Below are 12,566 nucleotides of genomic sequence, written 5' to 3'. Positions count from 1 at the left end.
TGTTTACGTCGTCCATTTGAAAATTACCGACCGGCAAATTTACTATTTTTTGTCTAAAGTTATGTTTTAAATTTATAAAACCTTATAAGAGTATATATCTCTAGCATCTATAGATCTAGAATTCCAAGAGAGTTTATTAAGAATGTCATGTTTTGAAATATATTAAACTAGTTGTCGCCCGCGCGGAATTAAAAAGCCTATGTTTTTGTTCTTCCAGACTATGCTCAACCTCTACGCTAAATTTCATTGGGATGCAGCCGTTTCGGAGATACCTTTAACTTAAACAAACATCCATCCCTCCATACATCTAAACATTCGCATTTATAATATTAGCAAGATTAATAAGGCCCAACAAATAAGGTAATTTCAAGGAATTTTATGATCGTGTTTTACTTAACAGAATTCATACTTTAGAAGCGACGGAATCTCCATTATTTGTCCCAATTAAAGCTGTTGATGTAAACCTTATCTTGCTGTTGCAGTGGTTCATAATAATAAACTATGTTCACAATATTGACAAATGTTGAATCCTTGCAATACATTATTTATAAGTAAATAAATGCAACATACCTTTTTAGTTTCACTGAGGCAATCGTAAGTCATTTGCTAAAAGTGTTTATTGAATCTTACATAATGTTTAACTGCTTTTGGGAAGTCAATTTATCGCCAATAAAAATTTAATGTTTATTTAACAAGAACAAGTTACACAGATTATACTATAGGTGTAGATAATGCAGGAAAAAATACAAAGAACCTAAATGACTGAACTCTTATTGCAGGATAAATTAATACACGGAATGCATTGACGAATAATAGTGTCATATTTTTCCTTCAAAATAAAAATTATTTTTGGAACGAAGTTCCTTATCGCGCGTTATGAAAGGGGGGCTAGACGGAAAAAATTCTTACGAAAAGTTGTCACGACACTTTTTGCTATAGTAAGTATGTTAACGACGAATGAGCGCTACTTCACCATGGCAACGACGTGACAATATATAACGAAAATTCATAGAAATAAAATGTACTTCTTGTGAAGACTTAAGTTTTTTATTCATAGAATAAACATTGGTTCCTTCACTAATTAATCGAAAGGAACTTCGTTCCATCCGGGTGTCCCTTGACACCTCTCAAGTTTTTTTATACTACATATATTTAGTGTGTTCTAAGAAACAGTTTTTGATACAACAAGTTATAAACTCGAATCAAACTTGTTTATTTCAAGAGTATCTCATTAAAATTCCCAGTAATTGTCACCTTAATTTAAAGTCTCGTATCCCACACCTTTGACGTATGTAAGCCATAAAAAGACATCGCCGTGTAATTGTTATTGTTAATTGCGGAAAGATATAAATATCGTCGTACGGTGACATAAGTGGACGATTCGATTGCAGGAACTCCCAATAGTCCCTGACTCATCAGTCCTTTGGCTCGGTGCCATGTCCCCGGAATAGTGTATCTACGATAGTGTTGTCACAATTAGTGTCGAAACGATTGGAGTTACAAAAGCGGTTTGTTGTCTGATTATATTTTATTATCTTGACACTTGTTCTAAATGGATGAACGGTGCTGATTCACTGGATTAATTATTTTTTAGGGAATTTGAACAACTTTTAGCTGTATACTTAATATGTGTTTTTGCGTAACCGTCCGCTACAAGGATCACGCTCTATGTATATTGCTATTCAACATATGTTTTACAGAAATGTTATGTGTTTTAATATGTTTTAAAACAAAGCACCCCTATCTCTACGTGTCGCGAATAAATAATGAATAACTCAAATGCGATGCAACGAAGTTGCTTTTAATGTAGGCCGGCTATACTTACGCCCGTGGTACACAGTTGCAAAAGCGAAGTTTTGTATGAAACTTTCGGATATGGCTTGTTGTGATAAATAATTGAAAAGACAGACTGTCTTACACTGTGTCAATTAATGGGTACTTAATTAGTCGATTGGTCGCTAAATTTATTAAACTAACTTATTGATTGATAAATCAAGTCTAAATAATCTAATCGAGTACGGCAATAAGTATGTTTTTCCGGACAATGTTCTACATCAGCTTGTCAGCGAGATCAGTTTATCCGTTATGGAGATGTCTTATAACAAACACCCATACATCCATCCATCTAAACTTGTGCATGACTATGAGATATATTTCTATAAAAACTTAAACAATTAAAAAAATATATAAAACCGTAAATCGATTTTTAAAACGTACCACCAACATATTGCCTACATTTTATAACTTTAATAAAAGCATTTTTCAAAATAAGTTATGTTTTAATTTCGTTATTAAATATTTGATTTTAAAGTTTATTAAATTTTATTAAGTAAATCAAATACTTTTGTCGGGTATAGAACTAATACTATCTGATTCACAAAAGCATGTCTAGACATCCATCCTATTCGTACTAGAGTAAAAGGTTCTATTGTGAGATACGCTATATCAGTGACACTAGCCCTCTACCGTCGGGTTCTATCATTTTATTTACTCACCACTTCACGATATTTGCTAGCCCCGCTTGAGGCATGTATATTTATATAAAATACGTTGGATATCATTTGTATTCTTACATCTACAATGTATACTTATCTCTATATTTTTTAAAGACTACTTACTACTAGTATTTTGTTTGTTTTTAGAAATAATTGTTACAAATTATTCATAAGAGGGAAGGGAATCCCGACACATACTTTGTTTTTCTTTTAATTATAAATTTTATATTTAGGTTTCAGTTAAAGATATGACGGCTGATGCGTGGAGAAGTAGTAGTAGTAGCATAATATGCCGACTCCACGTAGGAACAAGGACAGGTTGATGATGATATTCAGAATTATATTTAAAAAATTATTTCTTACTTATTAGAAAAATTTATATACATTTCACTTTTTCTTTGTTAGACAGTCCGATTCATTTCATTATTTTATTGGATTTTATTTTCTTCTTATAAAATATTCTGAAATTCTTAAATCTCATATTGTAGGTCTTTCGTTTTGAGTGATATAATGTTTGAATTCTGAGTAGTTCATATGGATTCGATCTTTATACTCTTTTTAACCCCTTATTAAGAAGTTGTTTCTTGCAATCGATGTAATAAAATAAGCTTTGTAATGCATAAAATAACACTAAGTTTTTATTTTAATATATGAACTAAATGTACTTCGATATTAAACATGAATGTAACGAAATACATTTCATTTGATGATTTCTTCGAAGAGCATTAATGTAAGAGAGCCGATTTGGAATTCGCGAGATGTGCACTCAATTAAATTTGATATATTAGTATTAAAATATACCAAAGTTATTTTATTTGCACATTTTTCGTTATGTCTACTAATTTACGTCGAAAAGAGTTATATGTCCCAAGAAATAATACACACATGACTCTCTTCGTTGCATTCTTCGTATAAGTGTATAATATTTAATTCCCAAAAAGTTGACATTAAGTGACTTGATATTACAATACCCTTGAAGCTGGTCAGTATGATTGATGTTGAACGTCCGTCATACAATAACATCCGTCATGCGAATCCGACACGTGAACGTCACATAAATCTGAACAAGATTTGTTTATTAAATTGACCAGCTCATATAAAAGATTTACGACTTGTCAAGAAACTCATATATCGATGGATATAGATCCATTACTCTTTATTTTGACAAGGTGTTTACTTTTAAATTAATGTCATAGGGCGTACTTCTGCTTGTTATCTGAAAGATTGCGATTAATGTTCCATTGCGGGTTTTGCTACGATATGATTTGTGGGAATTTCCTACTGAAGTAGTAATGGATAGGTTACATTCTAATAATTACATTAATAATAAAGATTAATGATGGCTACAGTGACAAAGATTGAATATAAGTTTAAGATTAAAAGTTAAAAACGTTAGTAAGAATTAAAACTAAATCTGTGTGGTTTACTCAGCCAGTGATATTATTAAACAAAAATTCAGCCGATTTCCTGTGACCCATATTTCTAAATAGATTTAACATGGCCAGTGCAGTAGTGTTTTGTTTGACAATATAAATTTTTTTCTTCTTCCTAAAATTGCTTCTATTATTATTATTACAAAACTTTTTTTAGTCATCCTAAAGTCTGTAAAAAAAAGTTCGCGAGGAAACTATACTAGTGGCACCTAGTCATCACCTGTATTTATTTTAATTTAATATATAAATAAATTTATAAATACCCTTTATAGTCATGAGTATGGTCATAAACTTGGATGTAAAATTCATAAGAAAAAAGTTTTTTATTCGTAATACTAGTTAAATATTTCTTTAATTAAAGTAGTCTTTGAGCTAGTTAAAGAGTGTTAATATTTTTGTAAGAAAAAAAGTAATTTGTGGACTTTATAATTAAAATTCGGATTTCATTTTACTAAAAACTGTACTTTTTATTAATAGAGCTGTTTCACAACATGTTTCTGCTACAGTTTGCAGAGTTTAGAAAGGTTGTCAAAGAGCAGTGTTGTAAAGGGCCTCAGTTGTCGGCACGCGTCTGTGCGCATCCTGGCGTTGAGAGTCGCTTTCCGGCTATTGTGTCGCGACACTGTTTCTACAATATAAAGATAGAGATACATTGGGACCTTTTTAAGTCTAAGCTTTAATTTTTTTTTTTTTTAAACAAAGTATCCAAAACAAAGTAAACAAAGTAAGTAAGAACTATCTTTCCACAATTTAACAATCGTTTTGTGATTTTAGAGAGTTAAATTATCTTATCCGAATAAATATATTATTACAATGTAGATAATTCATACAATTAATGTTAAGAAAGTCCTTAACACATTCACTGCTACCGACTTGCCTAACAACACTTTAATATAAAAAATCGTGATGGCATTGTACGTGTTATCCGCTATGATACGTGTGTTCAACTCCTAAGCAATCGCATTTGTATGATCGATCGCGTCTGGGCAATTGTTTCAATTCCTCGAACGTAACCCTCGTCTAAATAATTGAATGTATTAATAGAGAGTTGATATTATCGTCAACTCCATCAGAGCAACATGAATTATTTATCAAGAACGGGTCGTGCGTTGTCAATTTTAAATATGTTTTTCTTATCGCCTTCACTTTGAAGTATCGAACCTTTTTATAGTGTTCTTATGTTTTTCTTTTTTAATTAGTAAACTAGTTGATTGTTTGAAATGTATTGATATATTATGTTATCTCTTTCGTTAAAGAAAATGAGAGATGAAAATATGCATTAATGCAGTAGTGCTTTGAGGTTAGCTAGATTTCGTTGACCAAAAGATAATAGTTGTTGTAGATGTCTATAGGATAAGATCTTTTAATATCAAGTTTAATTGCTTGCTCAAAAAAAAAAAACTGATTACAATTCTAATAAAATTTCGCCTTAAATCGAAGCCGTTAATCAATATTTCTTCGACTGCTATCAATTTTTAGGCAAATGCTTGCGAAATTGGAAGTATGTTAATCGTGTGATGTTGTTATTTTGCGCCTAGACTAATGTCGTCCTACCGGCCGTGGCCTTATTGCTGCGGTCACTCACTCACCAACATGTTTAGGCTTACATACCAAACATCTACAGAACATAAAGATTGCTAAATATGTGTGGTTTCAACAATAACTTTGCCACCGTAACCGTGGGTTTCCACTACAGAAAGACTCAAATAAAAGTATACTGTTATATCTTTTTATGAAGATAACTTTTGTTTAAATGTTAATTTTTACTCTGTACAATTAAAATTGTAGTGTTTGTATGGAGGAATTATATTTCGTAACATGATGTACGAACGAACTAACTTTAAATTTTTGTCTGTCCGCAAGGCCGCGTTTATGCCAGTAAATCTTCGGAACGCCAGGACCGATTTTGAGAGGACTTTGACGCGAAGATAGCTGATGCACGCGAACATATTAAGCTTTTTTTTTAATTCTGCGCTGACGAAGCCCAGGGCGAACACTAGTTATTTAAAAATATTGTATATGAGTTGCCTTTAGTCCTATTTCAATGGCTCTAGTTCAAAAACATGGCTCGACCTCTATGAACATAATCGTTATGTTTCTATTGATCGTGCATGGGTTTGTAGAACACCGACTGAGTCAGGCCACAGGACAATGAGCACGTCCCCAACATTTCCTGTGATTCACCGCAACCGTCTCAGCGTATAACTTTGATATGTAACTTTCGTCGCTCTATATAGTCGCTGAGGGGCGCTGTTATCGCGGTTTGTTAAGAAAATATGGAAAATATACTTAGACATAAAAGACCAGACATGACAAAACAGCTACCGTCGGACAAGGATCTTGTAGTACTTTTAGACATTAAAAGAAATGGGCTAAGTGTGTTCTCCATCAGTTTAACTCTTGGGTACAAGGTCAAATAAATTTGTCGCGCTATATGCGTAAAGTTATCCGTAAGTTAATTGCAAATTGTTTTGCATATATTTGATATGTCACATAAAAAACCAATTTCATAGTTATCGTTGGTTACGGGAGTGATATAGTGCTCGGGTAATGGCTAGCTTGCTATCCGTACTAGATCGCATTTGCATATCAACGGTAGGATTGTCCTGCGTAATGTATGCGACTTCCTGACGGCCGTTTAATATGCTGCGTCGCGACGATACCACCATTAAGGCTACTCTTATGTAATATTTGATAGTTGCCTCGATGACGTCATTGTATTATTGCATGATTAGTTAAGATTGTATCTATAAAGGCTTGAATTAGAAGATAGTCTTCTATTTTATCTTATTATTAAGTTGCCTAACACTCTGTTTTCCATAACGTGTAGATGTTAACGCGTTCGGTGCCACTGATTGTTAATTTTACAAACGTTAATCGTAATTGCACTGAAATTGTTAACTCGATTACTACTTGATGGGGCACATTTCAAATCTATATATGCGCACATATTTATAGGCCACGTAGAGGCAATACTTCGTTATAGCTGTCATGGTTTTACTATGGCAATAGTATATCATAGCTGTATCGAATCAGGGACCCAATGCGGCCGAAGCCGTGGGCGTTAACATGTATATGCATCAAAACCTAAAGAGAACGGCACAATGTTCACTTTTATGGTACTAGATATGGTCCCATAAATTAAATTGTTCTCTTTCGACGAACATTTGATACGAAATGTAGGCGAAAATAATAGATTTAACTTTCATTTTTCACTTTAAGATATAAGGGTTTATTATGCTACAAATATTATGCTCGTCTCGGTGGGGGCACTGCTGCGCCCACAAATGTTGTTGATTTATGTCTTTAAATAATAAGCAAATTCTAACACTTCGTTTCCACATCCGAAACATCTACATTAACGTTACATGTATTTACTTCTGTTTGTTTTTTTTTTTATTCAAAGCAAATAGGACAAATGTACATGTTACATACAGGTTTAAGTAAATCGAAAACATTTTAATTCGTAAAACTTTTTATGTGAATACGCAAACTGGTAATTCAATATGTGTTACCATTTAACGATAAATGTTTTAAACTTACAACGGTGTGATATTTATACATTTTTGGTTTTTTTTTAGGACACATTTGCATTAACGTCATCAAAATATTACGATATCATTGCATTCTATCTCTTTAACTTGGTATCTCTATTATGCTTTTAAAAAAAAAGAAACAAAAACAGAGAAAGCAATATGTTTTTGTACGTGCATTTGTACAGGAAGCCACAATTGACATAATAGAAAAGGGAAAAGTGTTTATCTGTACATTTTTTGTTTCCCGGTATTACATTAAAAATTCTCACTATCAATTGATTCATCCGCATTATCGTCTACTTATCGAGAATTTGTCGTAGGTGTTACGCATTATGATTACTTTGTAGGGGGGATATTGATATGCACTTTCCGTTCATCCTTTGTGTAGTCAATGAATCGCTATCGGATGTCGCAGACGTCTCGCTCCAAGTTTAACTAAATAGTTTGTTTGTATCTAGACTAGATCTTTGATATGACTATAACATACCAACTGTCCCTAACTGGTCATTCTATTTATAGTTTTATCAGTGATACGTGAACGTCGATATAGTCGCAATTGGTGTTTTAAAGTGTAAACTGAAGTGTATTATAAAAAGTGAATCTGTCGGCGAAAATGGTAATGGAGTCCGCGCAACCTAACGGGCGATTTTGGCCCCTATCGCCTCGTTTGTGGCGTCGGAGCAACGAATATTCCAAGGTGGTATTCGAACCTAGAAGGCCACCGACTTCGCCGATAGAGTTTAGGAAGAACAAAATAGATCTGACCCCAGATTTATTAAGATCCAGAAGTTTCATTAAAGATAGACTGGATCATTTAAATCTCGAGGAAGTGGATGATGAAGATAATCAGATCGATGACAGGAATCGATGGAGTGTCGACTCGAAGAAACCGCCGATCAAAGAAACGAAAAAAATCGAAGAAGTGGTAAAGCTGAGAGCGAAGAAGCAGAGACAGCCGCGACCGAACAGCTTGCAGCTGTTGCTCTGCCCCTCCAGCTCGGGACACTACAGTAGCAACACCTGGAGATACACCAGGGTGCGCTCCAAAAGGTTTGTGTATTTGTTAAACTTGGTGATATTAATATTGGTATTTTGTAACCAAAATGCTGCTGTTGGCTCTACCACTGTAACTACACTGCACTACATTGCACTTTCCTTTGGATCTTCACTAAACCAATAAAAAACACTTTGCTAAAACCTTTACCTATTATTGGTCTATCTTACTATATGCTTACAACTCTTCATTTTTTTTGTATTTTATTTGTGCGAAAAGTAAATAAGTTTATTTAAATAGCTTTAGAAACACGTGCAATTAATCTTTCATCTTTCACATTGAATTTAATGTTTCGTTTGTTATAGTCTATCAATTTCATTGTAGCTTGAAATCTGTTGTGAAAGGGAAAGTCGTAGTATAATTAAGATAGCTTATCAATTAAGGCCTATCAGAATGGCCGGTGGTAGTAATTAAGTCGGCTACACTTTCCCCAGTTGTCGTGTCTTGCTCAAGGCGCGGACGGCGCGTGGGCAGCGTGTGGGTGCAAGGGCCACCCTGACAAATAACTCGTGTTGGACCATCGGCCCAGTATATTTTGTAACATATTCTCGAAATATGACATTTGTTAATACGCACTAGATATAAAACTTTCAGAGTAAAAAACTACTAACCTTAATATTGTTCAGAAAACGTTATTACCACTTTCACTGTTTTTTTTAAAGATCCAAAGAAAATATGAGCAATATTCAACTTTTGCTTTTATTTTTGTTTCCTCCTCGTGGAATTAAAAATAATTAAGTAAACATTAATTAAAGCTGATAAAAATCATTTTGTACGTCAAGCAAAGTTTGAAATGTACATTCGTACAATTTGCGGTAGCGGGTTTTTAGACATTTTCACCTTTCACCGTTTTCAATGTAACAAAATATGCGTTTTTTAATTAAATTGGTCAATGCAATGTAATTATGACTGCGTTGGTGTGCGTGATGCAATGCTGATCGATAAAAGTTTGGCAGCATTGCAAGAGTTAACATTTAATTAAATGTTTAGGGGACCTTTTAAGTGCTTTGGATTTCTTAAAATACACTTACACCTATCCGATGTTTCATGCCAGTCGTATTATGGATCAAACATCTTTGTGCTAGTGCTAGAACTCTTTAGTAATAAATTAATATTCTAGGTTAGTATTGAGCGTAGTGACATGCTTCTGTAACCCCTGAAGATAACCACCTGACATGTCTGGGGTGACTGCAAGACATGGCATACAAAAACAAACTTTATTTTAAGTTGATAAGATATATATTTGTTGGTACTTCAACGTTATTGAGTACAATGTTTGGAATATGTGTAAAAATATTATTATTGTGTCTCTTGATCGGCCTTCACACGAAGTGCATTAATTGTAAAATTGATAAACGAATTGTGATATATTAAAATTCTTATAAATTAAGATTATGGTACTGAAGTATCGCTATGGCACAGAGTAATGTTGCCTCGACATTATCGGTACATAATTGAGTTACGGCGAGTTAATTACTCTGTGGTAGGTTGGCTAATTGTTAGGTTATTAAAGCCCCACTACCACGAACACTTTAGTGCCTTCTTAATTGAAGATTGCTTAATTGAAATGTGTTCGATTCTTAACTCGTTAATTTTATTTATATTGAAAAATTAGGTTCTTGTAATCGACGTTTAATCGATTTAGGTGTTTTATTAAGTATCGATATTAAAATCGACTGTAGTATTTAAACTTATGCGTTTTATTTTACAGTACAGGTATTAAAAAGACTAGTAATAAATCCATATTATTCTCACAGCCCTTTGTAAGCTTAATCAAGCAAGTTCTTACAACGTAACCTATCCATGGCTTTAGTTCTTCAAGTTGCTATACATTTCTTGTAAGTTATCGAATATTTATGGATAAGCAACAGTCATACTATTTGCCTCTATCTATATGAAATAATACACGTAATAATATCTGCCGCGTCATATAACTGTGTGTCCAAACATGTAGACATAACGACAACTACACCGGGGAGCTCCAAATCCGCCATTAATTTGATAGTCGGTCTTGCTGATTCATAACTGAGCATTCCTCGAGGCGCCTCCAGCCTACGTCGTCTAATAAGCTGTCAAATGCTGACATCACTTCGCATCGTCACTGTCTGACAGTTATTTTTTTAAACCAACAAATGTTCTAAATTTGAACATGTAAGAGGCTGTAATTTTTTTATTTGATGTAAAGGAATGCTGTCTGTATTCTTTTAATTTTTAAAGAAAAATTTGAGCAAAACGAAATGACAAACTAACTTAATATTGGAGTCCCTCTTTAATATGTTTTGTTCAGCAGTTTCGGTTGTTTAAAATCTACGTAAGTTCTTTATACATAAACACACTCGAAGACCCTACATATCAGTCATAAAAGAAATTTTTAAAACAAAGAACAGTTGCGGCATTTAATAATACAATAACTTATAAGAAATTGAATACAATTCATGTACCTACGACATAAAATTATTGAAACATCACTTGTCTTAAGCGCGCCAAAATCGATGATGGACCACAGCGCCATGTTGAATATTCAACGCGGGCGTTTATTGTTATTATCTGCATTGGACGCTCGATGCAGACACCACAGAGATTTATTCAGTTTTTTTAATGCCGTTATTTTCTGCCAGTATCGACAGATTTTTAATTTATGTATTCGATTATTGTCGATTAAGATGTATCGCTTGAATTAAAAATAATATGCGTGGTGTACATAAAATTGATGTTTCATTAAGAATAATTTTTTGTACTTATTTTTCTTTTATTTGTGGATTTATTTCTATCAGCTAAATGATCTAGTGACCTAATTTAAGTATGCAAAGTTAAATTTGTTAAACATCTAAATAGTTCATAACAAGTTTGATTTGAATAAGGAAAAGCTTAGGTGAAAATAGGTTTTATTGTAAAAAAATGATTATAAATACGATTATTTACGTAGGAGCCATCGATTTATTTATTTGTGTCTATGACTAGATGCACTATATAAACTATACTATAGACTTCGTACTCGCGGATTTTAAAAAAAAAACGCAACAAGCAACCCATGTGTTCTTTCAGACTATGTTCTACATCTGTACCAAATTTCATCAAGATCCGTTGAGGCGTTGCGGAGATAACTTCAAACAAATATTCATCAATCCATCCAACTATTCATCTAAACATGCGCACTTATAATATTTTTATGATTATATAACCTCTGCATTTTAAGAGACAATAAGTTTTCGTACTTGTTTCGGCAAAGGAAACGCACACTTATAATATTCGAGTATGCCAACGTGAGAACCTATCTAATGCCACAGTTATAGCACGTGGGCGAAGTAAACGTTTATCTCTGCATAATATATTCTGTGAGGTCGTGTATTGACGAATTCTTTGATTGTAGGCTAACATGAGAATAACTATTGCATAACAATTGCCAAGTTGACATCATACACCAAAGATAGGATTATAAAATCATACTAGTATTATAAATCCGAATGTTTAGATGAATAGATGGATGGATGGATGGATGTTTGAAGGTATCTCCGGAACGGACCAATGGATCTTGATGAAATTTGGTACAAATGTAGAACATAGTCTGGAAAAACACATAGGTTTTTAAATACCGTGCGGACGGAGTCGCGGGCGATAGCTAGTTTTTAATATATGTTGAAAATAAACAAAAGAATTTCTAAGAATAGCATTTCACATCCAAAAACGAAAGAAACCTAGTGAAATAACGCTGTTAATTTCATAAATAACATTATGAATACTTAATCTATCGTGAAACATGTCAATCAATACAATGTAAACGCAACACCTAACCTATGTAATATATATTTATTTATTCATCTGTATTACTCACTGCAAGTAGGTCAGTACGTTGTATTGTAGTTTTGCGACACAGGGTAATAATCGCGTATAATCGTGCTGGGTCATCGACATGTAGACTCTATGATCTGTACAATAATAGCTGTAATATGTATATTGTATATTTCATATAATATAGCTGTACTCACGTCGATATAAATACGTGCTAATTCAACGACCTTTGTGGGAAAATTGTTGTGAAATACGCTTA

General features: G+C 33.2%; 1 protein-coding gene across 6 annotated transcripts in view; it reads left to right on the top strand.

Annotated features, from left to right (window-relative positions):
* Positions 1-12,566, top strand: part of LOC106718652 (focal adhesion kinase 1) — a 119,827-nt gene that overhangs the window by 84,671 nt on the left and 22,590 nt on the right. For 3 of the 6 annotated variants that reach the window (XM_045684413.1, XM_045684409.1, XM_045684408.1), the window contains exon 2: positions 7,984-8,514. The exons of the other annotated variants lie outside the window; for them this stretch is intronic. In XM_045684413.1, coding sequence (XP_045540369.1) covers positions 8,078-8,514 — 437 coding nt within the window. In that variant the 5' untranslated portion in view covers positions 7,984-8,077. The remainder of the gene's footprint in view (positions 1-7,983; positions 8,515-12,566) is intronic. 6 annotated transcript variants of the gene reach the window in all.

This window comes from Papilio machaon, chromosome 26 (assembly GCF_912999745.1).
Source record: "Papilio machaon chromosome 26, ilPapMach1.1, whole genome shotgun sequence".
NCBI lineage: Eukaryota > Metazoa > Arthropoda > Insecta > Lepidoptera > Papilionidae > Papilio > Papilio machaon.
Note: the sequence above shows the minus strand (reverse complement) of the source record. Positions and strands in the feature narration are given on the sequence as shown.